The sequence below is a fragment of the Athene cunicularia genome, assembly GCF_003259725.1.
Source record: "Athene cunicularia isolate RWA chromosome Z unlocalized genomic scaffold, athCun1 chrZ_part2, whole genome shotgun sequence".
NCBI lineage: Eukaryota > Metazoa > Chordata > Aves > Strigiformes > Strigidae > Athene > Athene cunicularia.
The window spans coordinates 23,580,507-23,606,356 of NW_020799143.1; the positions used below are offsets into that span (position 1 = coordinate 23,580,507).

Genomic DNA, 25,850 nt, shown 5'->3' on the forward strand with positions numbered 1-25,850 from the left:
ATCAAACAGTCTCGGTCACTTTAACTCATTCTGATTTATTTAAAGACACTGTTTCTTACAAGCAAAATCAAAGACAATGACAAACTGCTTTGCGTTTTTCTTTTTTTTTTCCCCACTTTTTTTTTTTTTTTTTTTTTTTTTTTCCTAACTGGTAAATTCTTCTTTCTCTGAAGAAACAGAACTTGTGTGTTTTCCTACTAAACCTCTAAGCCTCCTCTCTTGGTCAAGGATGAAATGGCTGCAGTGTTTCTAACCTATCAAACAGTTATTGTTCTGTCTACACTGTCACCTGCATCTGTTATTTAGCAGTGGCAGGAGTATGAATGCTCTGTTATGATGGCCCGGCACACATGGGGAGAGCTGTGGGTGCTGGGGGGGGGTGTGTGTGGGGAAGGGGCTATCTGAAATACTTCTCAGTGTGAAGTGCATTGTTTTAACAAAGAAAGTGCTGCCTGCACCTCAGCCATTATTCTTTGAGGTTGCCTATGATATATATAATAAGACTTCTGAAGGTACTTCGTGATGGTGTGCTGTGCAGTATATGTTAAAGTTGCTCTTTTGGTGGGTAATGAACATTTTTACGGCAGTGCTGAATTTTCTGTTCCTGACTACAAGTTGCATTGACCTTGATGGAGAAACAGTCTTCTGTATAAGAAGTTCATTGCAGCTGCTTTGTAATTTATGCTGTCTGTTTTCTGTGTGCTAACTACAATTCCTACTTCCCTAAGAATTGTACAATTTGTACTTCTCACAGTTCATACTTCTGTAGTAGTACTACTTCTCTAAATTTATATTTTTAAAGCAAATGCTAAGGCTATCATAGTCACCCATCTCATTTTCAGTAGATTCTTTTCAAATTAGTGATGCCACTTGGGGGTTAATGGGCGTTCTGATTACATTTGCAGTTCATATAGTATACTTCTTTAGGGCAACTAAAATATTTTGGTTTTGAAAAACGCAGCAACTTTTGGTTGTTTAATGAAGTAACAGTCACCAACCAAATTAAATCTCTGTTGCATTCCAGAAATGAGAGCATGCAGAACTTCAGGAGCTAGGCACCTCTTTCTTGAGTTCTTTTGTTGAATATAAGCTTTACATGGGGAAAAGATTTTCCACTTCCAGCCCATGGTTTGTTTTTCCATCAGGGAGACTTAAGTGTAGTGCTTTTAATGTGAAATAAAATCAAACTGTTTGTACATTCTCTCTTTAGTTACAGCCTGTATGTGGTAGAGTCAATAAGATATTTGGACACTAATAAGCTCTGTGATAACTACTGATGACCACAGTGTTGTGGTGGGAGGCCGTGTGTACAAGTTATTATGGACACTTATCTTTTTTCTCAGACTGTAACATTGCAGCGTTTCTACAGAAACAGAGATTGTGCATGCACAGAACCACAGTATAAAAATAATAGCTGGTTAATTTTGTCCTGGACTTTAAAAAAACCCTACATCTGTTGTGGAGGTGTGAGAATCTTCATGTTCTGGTGAAACTAGGGTCTTATATGTAGAAGCTAGGGCTGTCATTTAGGCAGAAAATAAAATGTAATGAAATGTTTGAAATTCATTACAGAATTAATGTACTTTCTTATCATGGTTTGCCTATGCAAAACTCAATTTAAAAAAAAATATCAGTCTCGCAATTTTATTTCTTAGCTTAGCAGGTTGCATTCAACAAAACTGTAACCATTTGTCAACTTTGTCTTTGCTAACTGCCGGTAGATTCAGAGAACCAAATTATTCCTCTGTTTTCTTCCTCCACAATCATTTATTTACCAAAGTTTTATAAAACAGCTAGTGGTGCCTCTGTCAACACTCAGTAGTTTGACAAAAACATAAAATTGCAACAGATCAGTATAATAAAAAGCATACAGTAACCTTTGTTGTATCTGTTAAAACTGAATGAGTGCTGAATTGCTCTATTGTAGAGCAATTCCTCACTCTTACTGAATGTTTCTCTGAATAAAATCCTTTCTCGGCAACCTTCTTGAAGAGGTGAACCTTGCAGGTTTTCTGGGAAATCAGCAGACTTAATAGTCAGGACCAAATGGGAGCAGGGGAGTTGCAGATGGATGGTGGAGGAGCACTGGCAGTCTGCTCTGGATCCGGTGCCAGTGCCTATGCAGGGCTTGACAGAAGTATGGGGCAGAGGGGAGAAGTGGTCTCTCAGTTTTAGGGGTTCTGCTCTAAGTATGGCTTTTAGGGTGAAAACCCACTCTTAAACTCCAGCCAGTTTAGAAAGTACTGGTCCAATTTCATCTCAGTAAGGTGTTCAAATTTTGCAGGTCTGTCTTTGACTTCCAAGATGATTGTATGTCCCCTAGAATAATACAATACAGTGTGCCAATATTAAAAGTGACAAAATCCCTTTAAGGGCTAACAGGGTTCATGTAGAAAAGTCATCTGCAACATGGCCCAAATCCAGTAAAGTACTTAAGAAATGACCTTTGTTTAAACAGGAGTCAGTCCCATTGATTTGAAATGGAACTCACTTATGATATTGATGTCTGTCCTATAAAAATATCATCATTATTTTTGAAGTAATTTGGTGCAAAGTCCAACAAATTGTTGTTTAAAAAATTTAGATTTTCAGAAAGAATTCAGTATTTTTTCTTTATGAAATATCAGTAACCCTGCATGGCAGAAATCACACATTTGTTCCTACTATCTTCATGCAGTGAGCTCTAAAGAGATGTTTTTGTTGATAGTGAAACTGGAAGGAAGGCCCTACTTGAGACATGTAAAATATGAGATAGAGAAGTTAAAGTATCCTTTACTCTCAGGGAGGTTTCACTGTGGTTTTGGGAAGGGTTAAGGGATGGGTTTTGAAATAACAACACAATAAATAACATAAACTGGCATGTTACCCTACACACCTGAGTGTAGGTGTTCCATTAAAAAATGCAGTAAAGATTATGTGGCTGTTGAAGGAGCAGATGATCTGGTGATGTTCTTGGGAGCTCAGAAGTGTTTAGGGAGGTTCTGAAGACATGCGTTTCTTCACTGTTTGGCTTGTCTGGTATAAATGGAAAGTAGTTTCTGTTTTGCACCAGTTAGGGGATTTTTATTCATTCTCAGGTTTGAAAGCAATAGTTTAAAATTAGTTATTGATCATACGGGAGTTGGGTCACCTAACAATATTTATGCAAGAACAGTAGAAATAAATATCTGTAGTTTACAAAACAATGTGTCTTGGGACATGCTTCTAAGCTAATGTCACTCTTCCATTGTTACTTTATTGCAGATATGGCTTCTCCTACAATGAAGAAACCTGAAAAGCCTTTGTTTAGTCCTACTTCTCCCCAGGATTCTTCACCAAGACTGAGCACTTTTCCCCAGCATCACCACCCAGGAATCCCAGGAGTTGCACACAGTGGTGAGGTTTATGGAGGAGGAAGAAATACCTCCCTATTAATGTGGTCTGTTCTTTCCTACAGGCAGATTGTGATTCATTTTTGCAGACTTAGAGACTTAATCCCGTTTATAATACTGATGAGAATAGAAATGGAAGAGGTTGGGGTATCCTTGCAGGAATGCTCATTAAACTCAGTTCAGGTAGTCTGAATGCTGCAAGTCACTGGAAGGGATTAACCAGTGAATAAAATAAGTTGTAAACTGCATGAAGAAACTGACAGAGGAAAAATCCTCCCTGTCTTTCCTCCTTCTGATTTTTTTTTTTAATCTCTTACTATGACTATGTTGTATTTAAATGTCAGGACAGAATTTAATACACAAAAGAAGTCACAACCATGTTCCCTATGTGGCACAATGAAATAAGTACCAGCACTTCTTTTGAATGCTCTATCTAAAAGAGGTAGAGTCCTGATAAATATTTTTCAACATCTGTTTTCTGGAATCTGTAATAAATCCATAGTAAAACTTCACTTAAAGTTTGAAGGAGAGACTTGAAATATGACGGAATGCATGCTATCTTGAGGGTTTATCAGGAATGACAGAAAAATTCCAGCATCGTGGTCTGCTTAATGTTAGAGGTGAGAGTGACCCTGATTCTTCAGATGAAGGTGGTCCTTGGAAATCTCCCCTCAGCAGCTCATATAAAGGGAGTTCATTTCTTGAACAGAGCTGGGCAACTAGAGGAGTAAAACAGATTTGAGGGCTCTCTTCTTTTCTTTAACATGCAGTTATGCTTTGAGAAGTTTCTGTTTGGTGATTTCTCCATGATATCAAGTTCTGTTTCAATTAATGTGTAAGGACTATTTTCCCCTTAACATCCACTTATTTTGTATTACAAAAGTGAGCCTGGACTCATTCTGGTCTCTGTAAGTTTTCTACTATCAGCAAATACTCAAGCACATCAGAGAGGTTTTAATTACGAAATACATCAATTTTGTAACATTCCTGTTGTTTTTTCTTGGGCAAAATATGAATTGGTCCTAGCTCTAGAATAGCAAGTTGTTTAAAGATTAAGGTGAAAAAAACCAAAGATATGAGAGGTGGTCCAGAAGAGCAGTTGGTGCTTGTGCTGATACAGTATAGAACAGGAAGCAGTTTATAAAATACTTTGCTTATACAGACCTGGTTTGTACCCTCCCACTAATGAAAATGAAAACACTTGTCTTTTCCTTATTTCCACTGAACTCGGTACCTTCTTTTTAATATGTTGCCAAGTAGGTGCCCCCTAGATGTGTAGTAACGGTGGAAAGAGGCTGTTGTGCAGTGTGATAGAAGAACCTTCTCCACTTCCAGCTGGAAGACTGGGCAGCAGTAGGACATGCTGTACATTCCTCTCCCTGTGAAATCACTGCTGGTTGTTTAGACGTTACATATAGTCTAGAGATAGTGTGTATTTGTAGGGGCTGGGAAAAAAAGAGAGTGCAAAGGAAAATATGTATAAGGTAGATGCTTTTTTGTTTGTCAGAAATATTTTAATTGGATGGATTGGTTTCCCAGGCCCTGAAGTTGAATGTTCATTAGCATTTTCACAAAAGTCAGATAGTATTCATGGCATTATTGATGAGTAGTTATTACCCCATCACCACATGAAGCAGGTAGAGTGCAATGCAGTGAGAAATCCCTGTTTCTTAGGACTTGGTGACTTTGCTCTCCTCTGTTGGAGTCCTGTGGATAAAAATGTAGGTTTTATTAGTTGAGTAAAATATTTGGTTTGTTTAATTGTGCTGCAGATGGGAAAACTGTATAACTGAAATGTCTTTTATGCTGTGGAAAGATGACTGTTTAAAGAAAATAAGGAAAAAAATATGATGGCATAACCCACAAAACCAAAACAATATTTATGAATTTGAAACAGCAGCACTTTCCATTGCCTGGGATGATATAAGGGGAGGACATGTTTTTCTGTAAAGTTGCCATGAAGCAGGAGTGCAGTGTACTGATTTATAACTGACTTTTTATTTTTCTTGCTATAACACAGAGGTGAAGAATTTTAGAAGAAACAAGATGCGAAGTAATTTTAATTTTATTTTATCTTCTCCAGTCATCTCAACTAGAACTCCACCTCCACCTTCACCATTGCCATTTCCAGCACAAGCTATTCTTCCTCCTGCCCCATCTAGCTACTTCTCTCATCCAACAATCAGATATCCTCCTCACCTGAATCCTCAGGATACTCTGAAGAATTATGTACCTTCTTATGACCCGTCCAGCCCGCAGACTAGCCAGGTACTGTAAAACCCTCTGAAAGAAATCCTATGAGGAATATGTATCTTCTAGGGTGTCTAGACTACTATCTCACTAGTTCTGGTCTCAGAGCAAGCTGGGAGCTGGCATGTAAGTGATCCAGCAACTTATCCTGTTCAGCATGGTTGAATGAAGGGCACAGGTTAGTAATATCCACTCCCTGTTCCTCTGTCTAGCATAAGAAAAACACTCGTTCTGAATGACCCAGCAGCAATAAGGGAGGAGGTCCTAGCCCTGCACCCCTCCTGCAGGCTGGGTACCTCTGTGGCTGTGCAAGACTGCCAAGATGAAGCTCCTGCTGTGGGAAGGAGCAAGGAGCACACTACTATGTACATGTGCATGCGTGCACACTAACAGACATATAGGTATATTTATAGACTGACAATGAAAACAAACTCTGGCAAGGTAATGCTTGCTGTGTTTTGTAGGCACCTGACGTTTCTTTGCACCGATGCAAAGACATTACTTTTGTGAGCACAGCACAAACCCACAAAATTGTTTTTTCTTCCCTTTGTAGAGAACAGGCAGTAACAGATGAGTTCATGGCTGCTACACTGATTCACACATGTCTGATATGGGAAATTAACATGGTTTTCATTAGTGAAGTAATCTGCGAAGGACTGTGTGCAAAACTGCTTTCCATGATAGCATCAGCGCATAGTGTTAGCATGTGATCGGCAGTATAGGATAAACTTCAGTTGAGACTTGGTCTGTCAATACTTGGAATATTTCCAGTGTCAGTGTAATGTAATATTTGCTTCTTAGGCATTATTTATTTTTCATGCCTTCTCTGAAAGGCTCCTGTGGAGTCCTGTAGTTTGTGCTTTAGCATGTGTTTTGGAAAAGCCTTGGGAATGTAAACTGAATAGACAACGGTCAGATTTTCCTGCTCCTAGGAATTAGATTCCTTTGGAAGGACCATCTTATCAAGGATGAAGGGATTGCTGTGACAGCGTTTTGTTTTGGACTTTGTTTTGTTCTGGTTTTCACCAATAATGACAGGCCTTTCAGAATGCATTTCAGGTACAACAGCAGTAGAACACAAGCCTGAATCAAACTTTCTGTGCTGAATAACAGATACAGCTCCTCAAGATCATTGTGGCTATTGTCTCCATGGGCTAATGCTCTGGTCCAGCTGCATGACTTTCTACATATTTAAAAAAAAAAAAAAAGAAAAAAAAGTGGGTTCATAAAATAAAAATTTCTTTTGGAGGGAGAAATCTTAACTATGTTATTTTTGTTGATTACAGTATTAAAGCAAGTTAAACAAAAAATGAAAATGGAGTATGTGGACTTTAGAATACAAATTGCTGTCTACGCATGGATTAAAAGTCTTTTAGTCACATATAGCATTTTTGCTGAGACTCAACTAGGAATGTTGCACGCAGGACCTGATTTTAATTTGTGTAAAATTTCCATGAATAACAAAGTCGAATTAAGACATTCATTAAAAGTCCTTAATGTTAATTCAGTGTGGAAAATCTTAAGAGTTTTGTTGGATTTTCTTTTTTTAAACCAATGTCTTAATTAGGCACTATTAAGGGAAAAATTATGCAAATTAAAATCAGGCCCTTACTGTTAGGCATTTCTTTAATTATTCAGTGCTTGGTTTACTTATATTTTGATTTCTTATATATTAAAAGAGCAGATTAGGTGATAATCTCTCTGGATTTTTCAGTGTTCTGTTTTGGATCATCACTGAAAAAATACAACATCTAAATGAATTACCTGACTTTCTTCCAGATGGTTAACAAATGTGGTGTTTTGTGATTTTTAACGTTGGGGAGTATATTCATTGAGGAGGAGATCCGCTTTCAACTCTTTCCCTAACAAATGCTTTCAACTCTTTGCCCTTACTTTCTTCCCTTATCTGCAATGGGAAGATTAATCTTCAGACCTTAAAAGATAAAATTTTACTCTGCTGGGTTTTTTTGGAGTAGTAGCTGTCTCAGTAGCAAACTGAAAACACTTCCTATTCTTGTGTTGTGGCACCATAGGGAGTAACAGGCCAAACTTGCCTTAACTTACTACTTTCATCACCTTTCATAACCTTTACATTAGGGTAATGTTTTTAATTTCATTTGATGTTTGATTTAATTCCTGAGAAGGGGGGATGGTGTTACGCAATACCAAGTATGGGTTTCCAGGCATTAACTATTCTTTGCAATTTATTATCATTAATCAATATTAGTGGAATCTCTTTTTAATTTATTTCTTTGAAGTTTAATTCTTAATCTCTTTCTCTGAGATATGCTGTACATTAGAGCAGTTGCATGCCCAGTCAAAATATCTCTAAATAGAAGCGTTAAAGAATGGCTGTACATAAAGTAAAACAGCAGGAGTAATTCTTTCTTAGGAAAAGAAGAAGCAGCTGTCTGTGAAGTTTCAGTGACAAAAGGGAATTGTTCTGATACAATGGTATGCTTTGAGCCAAACCAGTTTTTATTTTCTAAATAAAACACGAATTTTTATTCAAACAAATTTAATTATTATAAAATGCAAAACTGCATCAGTAGGAATACCACATCAAATTTAATTACACTTTCCCACCGCAAAACATACTAATTTGGATTTCAAAAGCAGAACTATGATGATAGTTTTAATTTCAGCTTTAGAAATAGAAAGGATGGATACCCTGACAGCATTTACCTAAAATGAACTGTTCCTCCCCAACATCTTTCAGTAATACGCTAATTTAGATTGTTACGACAAGCAACTGAGATGTCTTGTACTCCCCACAGCAATTTTGAGATTAATTACATTACTACTGCACTGATTATAGTGAGACAGTCATGCTATTCAACAGAATACTTTAAGTAAAATTAGTTTAAAGATATAGAGTTCCTATAGGTTTCCACGGTGGGAAGCAGTGGGCAATTTTCTTGACATACTGTTAAATACTCCAAATTATGTGTGATGAACAGTCAGGAAGTTCAAACAGGCCCGTTGGCTGCAGTGAAAAATGATTCAACAATGGATCATCCTAAACAAAAGAGAGCTGTGGCTGTCAGTTTCATGCATATCTGCTTTTTATCCCCTGCTCAATCTGAAGAATAAATAAACAAATGTACTGAACAGAAATGGACTTTATTAGATATAGAGCTGGCCTTGCCTCCAACTAGTAGTCTGAAAAGTTTCCAAGATTTTGAGAACTGCTGTCCCTTCCACTAATTAATTCTGATGAGGCCTTTTTATTATACTTATTTCAGCGCTTTTCTTCTTAGCTAGGCATGCATGTTACTGGATGAGTTTGTGTGTTTGCATATGTATCCGTATTACGATGGGGTGCTGGTCTCTCCACAGTTAAAATTATACTGGTTACTCGCTGTAAGTATAAAACACTAGTCGACTGGTATGTGTCTAATCCACCTATAGTGTTTATCCATCTACAATATATTGAGGTTTTCAAAGCTAGCACAAAGTTTGAACATACATTGCGTTTCTGAATGATTGAAGATGGGTCTATCTTTTAATCTTGGAAAATATTATCTCCTCTGTGCGTATGTACACATATCCACACACACACACAAATCTGTACACACTTGAAATACATTAATAATTGAAAGTGTATGAATCAATATATCAGTATCAGAATCAGACTTCCAATAAGCCTGATCAAATCACCAAGCACATCACCACTTGTGTGACTGAAACTCCAAACTTAATGTTCTGTTGAGTTAAATAGAATAATTTCCTGATTAAGGTGTGACTCACAGAAGAAGGGTCAGCAAATGTGATGAAAGAAACGATGGTAAAGCAAACAGTTAAGGTGAATCCTGCTGAAGAACATCCTGGCATCAGTGAGAAATATTTTTCTGACTAAACCAAGTAAAGAGAAATAGACAATCTTGCAAGACCTTTGAGCTTGGGTTATGAAGGGTGTCTGTAAACAGGTAAATTTAAATCAATTTTTGTGATATTTTTGATGAAATATGCAGTTTTCAGTGGAATGGTAAAACTGCATCCAGTTTTGGGGAGTTAAGTATTGGACCCCTTTTCTCTTATAATAAATGTCTTACACTGTAACATACTACAGTCCAAGTGAACCACTGTCCACATATTGGCTAAAATTCCTGGGGCTGTTAAAACGTACCTTGTTGCAATGTGGGCTAGTTTGCAACTTTATCTTTTTAATGGCTTTATCTTTATCTGAAGACAGAAATATCTGAAGTGCCTGAGAAGAGCTGCTTCTGGAAGATGGTGAGGCCACTCATTTTCCTCTCATAATTGATTGGGGTATTCAATTTTCTGTTCAATGAAAGATAGGCACACGCCAGGAATGCCAGGCAGATGCTTTGTCATTCTGCAATACAATAACTGCAGTCATTTAGCAATGAGGAGGGAATCTTGTGAGGCTCTGTTTGGCCTGGTCAAAGGGTTTTCTGTTGGTTCCTGGGAGAATATTAGCAGAAAAAGCCAATATGAGCAATATATGTGCATGTGATTTCTTTGGTATAGCTAGCACCTTTATTTGTTGACATTTAGTAGTTTTCAGCTTCTTGGGAAAGTCTTCCCTTGTAATTATTAAGAAATAATTCAAGATTAAATATGGCAATATGCTGGTTTTAATTGTAATTAGGAGGCAGAGAGAAAGTACTAGCTTAACTGTACCTACTGACAAGGCATTTAAAATTTTAAATGCAGTTGTAAATGATTACTTTGTATTTAGTTTTCTCATTTTTAGTTTATCAGATCCACAGTTATGTCTCCAGAGAGCATGAAATACCATTTAACTCAAAGATATGAACATTTTTCTACAAAAAGATTTCCTTCCTTTCCCATGCTTGTATAACATGAACTTAACCTGTCGATAAGTAAAGTACAAGGAAAGCTGCATATTTCCTATGAAGTAGAACTTGTTGACAAATAATTCATATTTTGTGAGCTTGCAAGTAAATTTGTAATTCAAGATGGAGGACTCTTCACCTAGAAAGTCTTATGATATCTGTGTCTGAACATGGGTTGCTGAAGCTCTGCAGTTGCTCTCAGTTTCAGTAGCATTACAGCAAGGGAAAAATGCTTTCTCAAATGGATGAAACTCAGAGCTTCATAGATCAAAGTCAACAGCTTGATTTCTCTCAGAAAGTAGTACAGAAGTGATGTTGTCAGACAAGAACTGGCAACAACATGTTTTTTCTGAAGCTAATTCCTCAAGCTAGCTGCGTGTTACACCACCTAAAGCTTCTGTGTGGCATCTTCCAGTGAGGTGTGCGTAAGGTGTGTTGTAGCAGTAAGTTGCTCAGGGTATGGAAACTATTGAGATTCATCTGTATGAAAAATGGTAAGGGGCACTATAAAAAGACAAAATACATTTTTGTTGCTACCAGAGTGTCCAGTAGTAGAAAGGAAATCTGTATAGACTTGCTTTTTTTTTAAAACAAATGCTTTCACAGAATCACAGAATCATTCAGGTTGGAAAAGACCTTTGGGATCACCGAGTCCAACCATCAGCCCAACTCTACAGAGTTCTCCCCTACACCATATCCCCCCAACAGCTCATCTAAACGACCCTTAAACACACCCAGCAATGGTGACTCCACTACCTCCCTGGGCAGCCTATTCCACTGCCTGACCACGTTTCCCAGACCTCCCCTGTTGCAGTTTAAAGCCATTCCCTCTATTGCTAATTACCTATGAGAAGAGACCAGCACCAACCTCCCTACAATGTCCTTTCAGGTAGCTGTAGAGAGTGATGAGGTCTCCCCTCAGCCTTCTCAAACTGAACAGTCCCAGCTCCTTCAATCGCTCCTCACAGGATTTATTCTCCAGGCCCTTCACCAGCTTCGTTGCCCTCCTCTGCACTTGGTCCACCACTTCGAGATCTCTCTTGTATTGAGGTGCCCAAAACTGGACACAACACTCCAGGTGTGGCCTCACCAGTGCAGAGCACAGGGGGACTGTCACCTCCCTGCTTCTGCTGGTCACACTATTTCTGATACCAGCCAGGATGCCGTTGGCTTTCTTGGCCACCCAGGCACACTGTTGGCTCATGTTCAGGTGCTTGTCAACAAGAACCCCCAGATCCTTCTCTCCCAGACAGCTCCAGCCACACCTGCCCCAGCCTGTAGCCATGCAGGGGGTTGTTGTGGCCCAAGTGCAGGTTCTGGCACTTGGCCTTGTTGAAGCTCATCCTGTTGACATTGTCCCACTGATCCAATCTATCCAAGTCTCTCTGTAGAGCCTCCCTGTCCTCATGCAGATTGACACTCCCACTTAACTTGGTGTCATCTGCGAACTCACTGATGATACACTCTATGTCCTTATCAAGATCATCAATAAAGTTGTTGAACAGAAATGGTCCCAACACCGAGCCCTGAGGAACACCACTTGTGACCGGCCGCCAGCTGGATTTAGCTCCACTGACCACCACTCTCTGGCACTGTCCATCCAGCCAGTGCTTGACCCAGCAGACCATTCGCTCATCCAGGCCATGGGCAGCCAGTTTTTCTATGAGCATTCTTTGGGGAACTGTGTCGAATGCTTTTCAAAAATGCAGGTATACAATATCCACAGCTTTTCTCTTGTCCAATAGTCAGGTCATTATGTCATAGAAGGAGATCAGGTTTGTCAGACAGGACCTGCCTTTCATATACCCATTCTGACTAGTCCTGATCCCCTGGATGTCCATTATATGACTTCTCATGGCACTCAAGATTACCTGCCCCATGACCTTCCCTGACACCAAGGTCTGACTGACAGGTCTATAGTTTTCTGGATCCTTCTTTCTACCTCTCTTGTAGATGGGTGTCACATTTCCTTGCTACCCTCCAGGACCTCCCCAGTTAGCCATGATTTCAGGTAAATCATGGAAAGTGGCTTGGCAAGAACATCTGCCAACTCTTTCAGCAGCCTTGGGTGTAACCCATCCGGTCCCACAGACTCATGTGCATCCAAGAGGTGTGGCAGGTCTCTGACCACCTCCTCTTTATGGAACCCAAGAGGTTCAACTTGAGGAGACAGTTCCCTACAGTACTTCCTACTGTCTCACTGACAGTGCACTAATAATACCATTTCCTTGTGTTTAGCAGAGTCTGAAAGGCACTGTGTTGTATTAATCATGTAATAACTTGAGGATGAGTCTTCTGCACATGTGATGAAACTGCCTCCTGTGACACTGAGCTGTTTCCAACAGGACACTAACATGGCCATTGGATGTTTACAGGTGATGTAGCATTAGGGTACCTTAGGCAGAAGCTCTACTGAGGTAAAATGTTGGGCTAGCATCCTATAACCAAAAAAAAAAAAAAAAAAAAAAAAAAAAGGAGGGAATTAGAAAAATTGAAAATTGAATGTTTCTTCCAGTTTCTTTTACTTGAAGATTTTCTGAAATATCCATCACACTTTGTGGATATCACAGAACACGATATCATGGACTCAAAGACAGAACCTATCAGTTATGATCTCCAGGTTCATAGAAGTGTCTAGTAGACAATTGTTAAGGTATTTGATATGTGAGCAGGAGACCAAAATTTGCAGAACTGGATCTTCTACAGCTTCATCAACAAAACTAATTCAGTCAGTGTTCTCAAAACTACATTGCTGTAGGGTTTTGCAGTGATATTCTTCACCATAGTATCTGAATTTTGCCATTACAGGGCACTGGAACTGTTGAGAAGAAATGGGTGACAGAGTATTTCCAAACACATTCAATTCAGTTTGATTAAACTTCACTCATTGCTTGATCATCTGTCTATAATAAAGTAACATTCTTGGGAAACACAACATTTCTACTGAAAAACCTGTGTTTTGAGATGTAAATATATTGTTCTGCAAGTATAGTGTTTGTCTGGAATAATGTAATTTTTATTAAGCTCTGAAACTTCTCTCTGAAACAACATCGTATTGTATGTAGATATACATAGGACATGCACAGGCTTAAGGTGATTTCTGGCCTTTGTTGATTATTTGTTTGAAGATGCTTTGTATTTAAAATTCCAATGAAAATTGGAATTATTGTATTTGGAATTTGGAAATATAATTACAATTATTTTAAAAAAATGACACTGTGCAAATTTAAACATAAATATCATTTAAGCAACATCATAATTTATGTGAATTGTTAAATATGTATGTCAAATTTCTGTTATGTTTGGATATCTCATCTGGAGACGTTAGTGTTGCCATTTCCCTATAGCATCAGATTTTTTTAATACTGGACGTAGTGAGCTATATGACAAAACACTCTCCTAAAATGTAACTGAGGTGTAAATGTGCTGGTATGTGGGCATGTAAGTGAACAAAAGTCTGAGAGGAGGAGGTTGATTAATTACTGATTATAAAAATGATAGTAAAATACCAGCAGGGAAAACAAGTATAGTGAATCCTGATTTAAAGAAAGTCCATATTCATGTCTATTAGAAGTTTCTGTTCAGATTTCAAATCTAAGGATCAACTGAAAGTGAATGTAGTGCACACAATCAGATATTAACAGTCTGACAATCTGAGTCAGTTATGTTACAGTGAATACAACTCATCTGAGGCTTCATGCACATGAATGGATTAATCTGTGGCAATTCAAGATGGTGTGAATTGAAAAGCTGGTAAATGTAACACAGATCTGAAAATCAAATTAGCCTCCAATCCAACAACAGAAAAATGTTATACCTGCATAGATTTGGGCTAAATTTGCCAGACCTTCATTGTGTTTCCTTCTTTCCCTCTCCCATTTCAAATACACAGCCTGTTTATCTAACACAGCTGCCTCCATGCAATTTGCTTGAGGTTTATGCCTCAGGCATCATCTCCCTCTGAATCCATCACACGGGCATATTGATGCCCTAGTTGATGGTAACAGTTGATTTTTCATCTGTAATGCATTTGTCTGTAAGAATCTCTTCAGGGAAAACTGGAATTAGAACCTAAAACTTGTTTTAAATAAGCACAATATGAATTTGTATTAAATGATGTGCTATAAATTTTTTGCACTTGTAGCTCAAGTGGATACTGTCCAAATAGATATGTAGTTTCCATGCTAAATATCTTTTGACATAACTGCAAAAGTTAGAACAGGCCACAGAAGCTACTTCTAGCAGCCAGTTTTCAATAAGATTATGAGTTGATGACATCAGAGGGCTATTTCTGACCAGAGGGTTTCCCCTCTTCACACTGAAAACTTAGAGCAGGACAGAGGACTTGAGACATCCAAGAGAGACAGTGTTCTTGAGCCTGTACTGCTATCAACAACCAAGGTCCAGAATCTAGAGCTTTATTTCACATTTTTAGTTTTGTGTTTACAAAGATAACCACAGAAGTGTGAAGTGAGTATAAACCAATGCAGCAGTGTCAGTGTCAGGTCTAAGCAATAATTCTGAGACAAGTACATGATCTGTTTATGTAGGTCTACTTTATGATCTTAAGATGCAAACTAATAATGGTAATTTATATATCAGTTTTGTTAACTGCTTCACTTGGACATTTCAGGAAAGTTTCTTACGAGTGGCATTCAGGTAACAGAATTTGGAAGAGTATGTGACTGCTTTTCATAAACTCTGTTTTCAGATGTAGCACACCTAGGAAAAACACTGAAGTTTTAAGAAAATTTCATGGGTACCATTTCCCATGATATGTCTGTCCAAGGGAGGACCATAGGTCCCATCTGAAACACAGACAGGATTGTTGAAGAAGAAATATGTGTAAAAGTCCCAATAGGTATGTTCTTACCTGGAACTGATGTTAGTTAAAAATTTAAATACAGGAATCTTTCAGTTTTGGGGAAAAAGTTCGGTTCTTAGACATGGTACACCAACACCTGTCTTGTGTATACTTATCCCTTCTTGTGTTGTTTGCTGAGCAATAACATCTGAACAGTTATTGAAATATGCAGTATTTGACATCACTGCAAATTTTTAAAACAAATGTTATGTCACAAATGTGAAAACAGAGATAAAGTACTCAATGAAGGAAATGAATAGTGGTAGAAATTACAAAAATTAAAGCAGAATAAATCATAAAGTGTAGTCAGAAGGTACTTGGAAAAATGTGACAATATGCAATAAAATAGCTAAGAGGTAGGTAACGAGGTTGTAATTGCATTTGAAATCTAATGTGCAGACAGAATCTAAAATGTTGGAAACATAAGAAAAACTTACTGAAGTAACGAGCTTTCCCTTTTCTCACTGAAGAGATTTTATTTTTCTGTCTAGAGGTTGCAGGCCTCGGTTTCATTGTATCGTGTCTGCGCTCAGTTTTACGTGTAGGACAGATATGGTACTATGTCTACCATTTAAGTAGATATTTATTAATTACAAAAAAAAAAAAAAAAAAAAAGAACTTGGTGTGGGGATCACAAACATATCCACTAAAATCACTAGCAAATTCCCCAGCAAGGACAGGATTTCACCCTTAATTTGTATGAAGTGGGGTGATGTACCACATTGCTGCGATGTATTGCACAGGGAAAAGCGTGGTTTACATGAAAGTGGGGTATAAGTTTATTCTTTGCCTTATAACTCAGCAAGGAAAGGGTTTGCTCATTTGGATCATATGCACAAGGACTAAGCTTGAGTCCATGTAAGCCTCTGCATTCTTTTTGACCAGGATCACTAGGGAACAGTAGAAGGTGATACATGGATGTAAATCATCCTGGTCTTCATCTCTGTCCTTCTCATTCATTTGTGTCTGGCTTTGGAGACAGAGCTGCTTTCGGAAGCTGATGATGTTGCCTGTTTTAATCCATAAACTCCCCTGAACCTTCTTTCATAGTTCTTAATAAAAGTTGCTCATTTTGGTAAGGGATTCTCAGTTATTTCTGTGATATGTTAGCACACCACATGAGCTAGGGCTCCTCGGGTAGCCCTGTGGTCACAGGTCGGTGACTCCACCGAGGAGCTACCAGACACAACTGGGAGGTGTCAGTCCTTCCAGCAGACTGCCAGGGCAGGATAGGGGACTTACCTCTCCGAAACATACTGAAAAAATAGTCCAACATAGCAAGCAGGTCTTACTTACAAGAATTTATGTTTTAGAGAAAAGTTTATTGTAAGGCCCACATATATTACTGACAGTTTTCCCCACAAATTCTTCAAACTGTGTCATGACTCCCTTACCTACAACAGAGCCTGTTTTATTGCAACATAGAGATGTCTCAAGTTGAATTCTGTACAACTCACAGTGAGCCAGTGGGGTTACTTGCCTCTATTTTGGAGTCTCGTGAGTCTTTTTTATGGGGAATTTATTTTAAGTAACTCTTGGAGATTTTCTGAATTTATGTTAGTTAAAATTTTCATTTTGTTTTAAGGCAGGTGAAGTGAGATTTCTGGTTGCCAAGACACCTGGTTTTAGAGGCTGACAGGCATTTAAAATAGAGTCCACAAGATAAAATTCCCTAAACCACTACTAAGATAGATCTCAAAAAAAAAGAGTGGATTTATTGACACATACTTAATAGATGAATGTTTGCTGTAATATAAAGATATGATATGTATTCTTCAGGAAAGACCTCTGTAATTACTGAGTTCCCCATTGGTCATGTAAGCATGTAAACAGATGCTCAGTAAACTTTTAGGCCACATTATTCACTATAAATTGTCTGCCACATCTTATTTTTATTGCAAGTACACATAATTAGGGACATCCATCTGACTGTTAAGTTTCACCTAGTGAATAACACAATGTGGCATGCCAGTTATTTGGGGAAATTGTATTATTTGTGAACATATTGTCAATCCTTTGAATCCATGCTGCTTTCTTATTTTGACGCTACTTTGACATCTGACATTTATTCCTGTTACTAAAATCCTAGTTATAACATCTCAGCTTACGCAACTAGCAACATGGATGAAAAATTGGTAAATAGTACCCAATTTCTGTACTTTCAAGACTGTGGAATTCCATGGCTCTTTTGTCTCCACCCCTGCTCCAACACCCCACAAACATACAGTTATGTTTAGGGGGTGACTTTTCTTTATTTAGAGGGGTAGTTTGTTGGCCACTTCTCATTAGTGTACATCTTTACTGTTATTTTTCATTGTAAAGCTTGTGCTTTTAGAGAGGGAAACAGTCTGCTAACTGCCCATTGTTCCTATGAATGCAAGGTTGGTCTCCAATTGCACTTGTGTTTCTTCTAGCTCAATTTCAGATGCCCTAAATAACAAGACTCTCCCTTGGGGGCATTTGCAAAGTTGAGTAGATCATACTGTGAGGAAGTTTCTCCTGCTATTAATTTAAAATTTCCTCCTTCTTGATTTCAGCCCATTACTCTGAGTTTATACTTCCTGTACGTTCCAAATAATTTCTTCCTTTTCTGTGTGTTTATACTCTGCACATACTTGTAGTAAATGTGTCAGTCCAGTTATTATTTCATTACCATAGTCATGTTTACTTCTTTTAATGTTTCCTTGTATCAGTTGAAGCCAGTCCTTTACCATTCCATTTCTTTACTCTGAGTTATCTCAAGTTTCACAAGATCCTTCTGATAAGATTCCCAGTATTTTTTATTTTCTGTGGCTGTATTTTAAAATACCTTTATTCACAGAACATAAAATCAGTTTAAGACAAAAGTTATCAGCCACTGTTGAAAAAACTATTTTTTTCAACTAATTTTTACGGCATGTTATATACCATTGGAGTATTTACAGTTATGCAGAAAGTATAAGACATGTTAAGCATTGGATAAACATATACATTTACCAGTGAACGTTACAAAATTCAGATATGCCTATATGGAGAAAGCACCATATTACCTTGATGACCTGTACCCTAAAGTCATATGCAGACTGCCTCTTGTATCTGTGAAAGGAATGTCTTTGTTTATTATGCTCCAGACTTGCAAAGTTCCCATTATTAAACACTTCTGTGTTTTTCGTAGACAGCTTTTGGCCAGATGTTATGAAATATGCATTATAGTGCATCATATCCTAACCCTCTCCCCCACTCCCAAACACGTGAATTATTAGTTAGCCTTCCAGTATGCGTAATCTCTGTGGACAACTGTGGTCAAGTCTTGGTTATGCTCCAAGCCAGAGTGGTATGGCATGTAAAAACAGAGGGTTTGCATCATTCATTTGCTCTTTATACTTTGTACATTATGGCCTATGCCTGTTCAGTTTAATCCTGATATCATGGGATTTACTGTGGTTTACAGCCACTGCATTAACAGCAAATATATTTTGAAACAATCTGACGTACGCTGCATCCAGTAAGAAAGCAAGCTTACCAAGAAGTACTGCTACTTAAGCATGTATTACCTATCTGAGGAGGGATCTGCTTGCTGAAAATACCACACAGAAGTTCATAGCTTTGTTAGAACAGCACATTCCAGCACACAGGTACTAAGGTGATAGGCAATCTGGAAAACCCTAAAATAGGTGGGTAGGTTCCTTAAACTCAATGTGTATGTTTCACAAAGAATTCTTTTGGTTTTGTTTTGTAGCCTAACAGCAGTGGTCAAGTAGTAGGGAAAGTGCCTGGCCATTTTACTCCAGTTTTGGCACCCTCTCCCCATCACAGTGCGGTGCGACCTGTGACCCTGACCATGACAGATACTAAACCCATCACTACATCCACTGAAGGTGAGGCATCTTCACCTACAGCAACCAGTAAGTATTTCTTTAGGAAACAAAAAATGTCCATCGAAGATTCTATATGAATTCAAATTGAGGCCAGAAAAAGGCGCCTTTTCCTACTATTTGACCAAGTGGATGCTCATCCTTTTACATGGAGAGCAAACATGATCCGATAGCAAAGCTTTTCCTCACCAAATTTCAACCGATGCATCATGTTACATGAACCAAAGTTTGTGATGTGACCAACCAAAATGAATGGGAAAAGCCTGCATATTTGACCACTATTCAAGAGAATCTAAGTTCATCTAAGTTCATCTAAGGTGGACATTGTTAAGACATTGAGAAGCACACCCAGGCAGCAAGGTTTTAAAGTGACCCGCAGACAGAATTCCAAACAGAGATTGGATAATTTGCTCCTAAAGGAGCTTTCCTACAGAAATCAAGCCTTGTTACAACACATACTGAGTCCGAGCTATGACAATTGCACGTTGATATAGGTTGTGTCGTTTTTAGCAAAAGCAACTGATACCGCAAAAGAAAATTTTAATTCCATGTCATTGCTGCAATGGATGGTAGATCCACTGTTGGTTGGTTTTCTTGGTTGTTTTTTTGTTTTTTTTTTTTTTTTTTTTTTTTTTTTTTTTTTTTTCAAACCCTAAGTTTAATGTTTTAATCTCTTTATTACTATATAGGACCACATTATTTATCCTATTATCTTCAATGGAATTGCGGTTTTGGAAATATGAGCAAAAGTGTTCCTATGTATAGGATAATTTATTCTCTTCAAATACTCATCTTGTGCTCGGTGATGCAGAATGTTGCTTTTTAACTACTTTCTGCTTTTCTGTTGTCTTTGAACTTTTATTTGGACTTGAGATGTTACCATTATTTATCAGAGTAATGAAGATTTTTAGGAGATACTTACAAATATACACTTTGGAAGAAAATTTATCAGTCTTTAAAAATATTTATCTCTTTAGGGTTCATTACATTAAAATGACTTGCTTTAAACCTGTTTAGTATTTGAACTGTGAATCCAGTCCCTAACTTTTGGTCTGTTGTTAATGGAGACCATAAGCTGTATGTTTCTTAGGTGTTATACTACTTTAAATCTTTTCAGATTTTAATTTAGAATGTGAAACAGATGAGACTCAGATGCTTAGGAGTGGCCAAGATGTAAAGGAGAAAAAGTGGTTATGCCTTTATAATAAAAGGACAAACTATTGTTTAAGTATAAACAAATAATTATATGGATAGATTTATGAAAGTATGTTAACTGTTCTTTCAGTATAGCAGAAGTTTTGTTAAAAGGTGGTAGAGTATATCTGTATTCACCCTGATAGTTCTTGCACCTTTTAAGAAGAGTTAGTTTTAGCAGCAAACAAGAAGCAGTCGGTCTAAACTTTTGGTCCAGAATAGAAAACTGAGAAAACTGAGTTAATGTATACTTCCAAGTATTAATTTTTTCATTCTCTTTCCTGTTTGACATAATCGTGCCTGGCCTAAATAACTGTCTCAGATGAGGTCAGAGTTTCTAACACACATTTCAAAAAGAACAAATACAATGTCAGAACTGCTTTGGAATGTTTTCTGGTGATCTGACTATACTGTTCATCATTACAGGAAACCTTATCTAATCTATTCACTGTCCCACTACTAAGGAAGAAATCTGGACTATATTTCAGATTAAGTCAGCACCCAGTTTCTTGTGCAATTCATTGAAACTTGGATACATGATTCCCCATGTACATTAGAACATCTCAGCTCAGCTATTTGAAATAAGACCTCCTCATGCTTCTACAGCACTTTGCAAGTAACTTCTTGGCTAAAGATCCAATGACTGTCACTACAATATGTAAATAATAATAAAAACCACCCTATGTACAAATTTTATTTGAATGTGACAGTTCTGCATATGAGATAGTATATAAAAGCTAAATGTTCAGAGCAGTGCAGGAGTCCATCTGCTTGATAAAGCCTTTTGAGACTGGATTGGTAACTGTAAGAGCAAAAAAGTGAAGGAACATAGCTTGTTGATGAAGAAAATAGCAAAAAATGAGGGAACATGCCCTCGTGATTTATAAATTATATGTGAATACATATAAAGTGTATTATCAGTCAGAACAGACCTTCCACATAGAGTGCTAATGTTAATGGGAAAATCAAGACCAAATTTTAAGGCATAGTTTTGCTTTTATTTATAATGAATGATTGGTTCAAAATATATATAAAAAACACACGCTTGGCCAACAAGTTATCATTATTATTCACTCTGATGAGAATAAACTGGCAAATGATTAGCATTTCTTTTCATTCTGAAGTGAAATAGCAGAATTGTTTTGACTGAGAAAGAACAGCGGGTTTTGATAATATTTGGGGAACCCTGTGGCCTGCACCATAATTTCTTTCTAATATCTGATTAGTTTTAGACAGTTTTTCAGTAAAGCCTGTTTACTGTATTCATTTGCTTGTATTTGCTGTGTGATTTTAATACGAGCAGGCCAATTCAGTAAGTACTCCCATCTAGCTCCTCTCTGGCATCCTTGTGTATGTCTGTTCAATTTTAGTAGTTTTGTTTTGTCTGTCAGCAAGTTTCCAGGTTGTGATGCTGTACGTTGCAGTGCGGATATTTCCACACTGGGAAGTGGAGTAAGACTACCTATCTCATTTCATAAGTGCCACCAAAAGCCATGAGAGGGTAATGGCTTTTAGGGATTACTAAAAGCCATTTAGTAATGGACAGAGACCAGACAGGAATGTGACCTACAGGTGAAGGCTCCATACTCTGTAACTAATTTCAGCATCACCTACCATTCCCTTTCTCCTCAGAAATGGATTTCTTTAATCATCTGTAGGGACAGCGAGAGACTTCCTTAAATTGTCCTCCTGGGAAATTTTTGTTTCCTGATGCATAGGGAGTTAAATATTTAATATTATATTGCACAGTAAAAATTATCTCCCTTCTCATGAAAATACTGATGAGATTGCATCCTGTTTCCAAAGGTCTGTAAAGATTCATTTCATGCCACATAAATAAACTGAACTTTTGATTTCAGTTTTTGTTGTTTTACAGTTTTATGATGGGCCTTCACAGCAGTAAGAATAATAAATGTACACAGATATTTTCTCTCAGCATTGTAATCTCAGTGATTTCACTGGTGCCTCAGACTGGTGTAATGCAAATGAGAAACAGGCTCATGATTCCTTCAAATACATACCTTATTTAATCACTTAAAAAAAATACAAATATATTAATCAGAGGGACTTAACAAGAGACATCATTATGATTTAGACATGCAGCTTCCATTGAAGTTTATAGGAATTTACATGCCTTTCCAAACTTGGTCCAATTTTTCTTTTGCATTCTGTTAAAGTTCAAATATAGGAAAAACACAGACACATCCTATATACTGCAAAATCATAACTCTGGATCTCTCATAATTGTACTGTACCTGCACAGGGTAATAGTTATGATAGGTTGGTATTTTTATCAATCTGTTTTGTTCTTCCTTAATCAGCCTACACAGCCTCAGGCACATCCCAAGCCAATCGATATGTGGGACTAAGCCCAAGAGACACATCCTTCCTACACCAGCAACAGGTGGGCAAGTTTCACATAGGTGTAATGATATAGTGAAGCTTTTGTGATATTACCTTCCTACATGCTGCCACTGTTATCTTGGATTAGACTGGGATCCTAAGGGCTTCAGTAATAGTCATCTGAAGATGAAGTTTATTCAGAACAAAACTGAACCCTTTAAGAAACATAAATTTAGCATATGCTTTCTTAGGTCTGTGCCGTCTTAAGGAACTTCTAATCATATTTCTTTTGATTTTTTTTTTTTTTTTTCAAGAGCTCATACATGTAATCTTTAATAGGATCTTAGGAAAGAAAATGAGATGTGTAAGGAAGAAATACTAATTTCAAAATCTGTAGAAAATAAATAAGCAAAATTTCCAAAGCAAAAGGTCCAACTTATTATTTTCAACTTATTTTGTTTTTCTTTTCACCAGATATTTAAGCCTACATTTCTTTATTTTAGTTCTAAATATGAGTTATAAAACCAAATTCTGAATGAAACACATCATCATTTCTAGTTTAATAGGTTTAAATTGGTCCGCTGATTTCAAACGTGCTAAAACCACATTTTTGTTCTAGTTTCTTACATCATTTATGTTTCAAGTAGCATTTTAAATTTCACATCTCATTAATGCTGTAAATTTAATGCAAATGAAGTGTTTACCCAAACTGTGAAAATATACAGCTGAGAGTAATGATGGCTTACAAACAAATTAGCTTCAGTCAGTAGCAAGGCCATGCATATACAGAAATGTTACATTGCTAGTAAATATAGGAATAAATTCAGACTCTTCAGAACTTTAACATATTTTATGATGTGTGTTTGTGTTGCTCCTAGATCTTAACAGTAGAGGACTTTGAAATTAACAGCATGTAAAATGTTATAAGGATAAAAGCTGACTGTGGCAGTAAGAAAAGGGCTGTTAGATAGTCCTTGGTATTTATTGTACTGTATTTTTTTCTCAGGCTTGGGTTCCTGTCAACAGTTGGTACACACGCCTGTTTCAATTTTTAGTAAAACCTACCTGTTCTGTGTTTGCTGAGATATAGCTAAGTGTGCTTCATCTGGAAATCCCTATCCCTACCCACTTCCAGGGCAAGGTGGCAGTATGTCTGTTTTAAATGTCACCACATGCAGAGTTCAGAGAAAATCATAAAGATGATCATTTATTCAAGATTGTTGATGCTTTGCCAACTTATTTTTTAACCAGTGAGACCTAACTGGAAACATCTGTACACTTTTATGAAAATACCAAATGACAATTAGTGGTTTTGCCAACCATTCATTTTTCAGTAAATTTTCTGGTGTATTGCTTTTTTTTTTTTTTTAACCTCTCAAAGATTGTTGTATTATGAAGTGTGTTATAATTACTATAACATGGTTCTTTTAAAAAGTTATACAGTATATGTTTATTGTATTTTAAAGCACACATCCCATTTTTAAACACAGTGCATGTATTTTCTTGATTTCTTGTGAAGTTTTACATACTATCCTTTTAAAAGTTTCTGACATCCAGTTAATTTGGGGATGTGCAGTACATTTTATTTTTTCACTACGTATTTTCCGACACAATTTTTACTGCAAATTTGCTACTGTTTAAACCCACTCGACCTTCTTCCAAGTTTATTGAAAGAGTTACATACTTCTTGTCACATGCCAGAAGGTAGTGGCAGCATGCTTAATTTTCTCTTGGCTGAGTTTATGAGTATATGTAAATCATATATTGCTTATTTCATGTATCTTCTATATATTTTTGTCTTTGTGTAGATGGAATAAATTTGGAGATTTCAGCAGTGTTATAGGAACATAAAAGTGAGAGGCATCTCAAGGGTTGTCACAGTCTTTGCTGTTTACATGCACTGTGTCTTATATTCCCTTTCATGGTAAAACATGTGGCCAGATGGCTTGGGGGAAAGGGGAGAATAAATTAGGTCTCACATACATTCTGTAATCAGAAAAATTCTTCAATGCAACTGTGTGAAACCAGTGTTCTCCCTTCTAAAGTGTGTTGCTTCATAGTCTCGTTATATGAATTCAAGAGCATGAACTGGTGACCAGTGAGCCACACAGGACATTTAAAAATTGTGTCATGGTTTCATCTTTGCTGTGAATTCTCTATTCTTTTACTAACTTATGCAGTGGATATGTGAGTATGCTTGCTTGACTGTATTTGGGGGTGAGATATGTGTGTGGATGCTTACACATACAAATGTGTACAAAATTAGGGAATAGTACATATTGCTGAAACCATCTGAAAGGACAGAATACTTTAACAACAAAGCTTTTTCATATGGATAAATACAAATATATAAGTGCGTATATATAAATTCCTAATGAATTAGTTACCTTCACTCACTTAAATCCTAAAGGTGTCTCTGAGATGACGGTGCCTTATATGTTTATTACCCAGAAAGTGAGGTAGAGCACTGAGATTGTCTAAACAACTTTAATAGAGCAAAGGTTATCCTTTGGTAAGGCAGAAATGAGATTGATTTAGTGTCCTTTCATTACTTCACAAAAATTTAAAAGAGACATCTCTTCTTGTGTCAGATTTTAAATGCATTTGCTTTAAAGCAGCCCATGATGAATGAAAAGAAAAATCAAGGGGTACTTGCAATAAAGGTAATCAATCATTTTGTATTAGTGGAGAGAAAATCTAAATTAGAAAGCCAATGGTTTTAGTTCCAGAGAGGTCTTTTAAACATTCACCATACCCTGTAATGCACATTGACCCCTCAAGAATAAATATTGTCACCGGTACATTTTTTACTTCATTGGAGGAGACTTTATGAAGATTTATGCTCTCTGGTTATGAGAAATATTGGCATCTGCCGTTGAGTACTTTTTGTTGTTGCTAAAAAGAACCATTATGTAGCCTGTTTAAATTACAGCAGCCACAATAAATTTAAGTGTTACACATGTATTTTGCAACATGCGCTTAAATACAGTCTTCTGACAAAGTGATAGTTTGCTAGAACTTCCAGTAAACAATTTATAGCTCAACCTACCTGGAATACTTACATTTAGATGGGAAGAATTGAACACAGCTTTGAAAGACAGTGTTTAATAGCACTGATGGAAGCAGTTTATTTGCTTTTATTAATCTGAAT

At 37.1% G+C, this 25,850-nt stretch overlaps 1 protein-coding gene across 6 annotated transcripts in view; it reads left to right on the forward strand.

The window, feature by feature from the left end:
• The window catches only part of NFIB (nuclear factor I B), a 272,231-nt gene that overhangs the window by 228,820 nt on the left and 17,561 nt on the right, over positions 1-25,850 (forward strand). For 2 of the 6 annotated variants that reach the window (XM_026866161.1, XM_026866164.1), the window contains exons 7-10: positions 3,244-3,375; positions 5,455-5,639; positions 19,027-19,192; positions 22,678-22,760. In XM_026866161.1, the coding sequence (XP_026721962.1) occupies positions 3,244-3,375; positions 5,455-5,639; positions 19,027-19,192; positions 22,678-22,760 (566 nt within the window). The remainder of the gene's footprint in view (positions 1-3,243; positions 3,376-5,454; positions 5,640-19,026; positions 19,193-22,677; positions 22,761-25,850) is intronic. The other 4 variants (XM_026866162.1, XM_026866166.1, XM_026866165.1 and 1 more) reach the window with 3 other exon arrangements.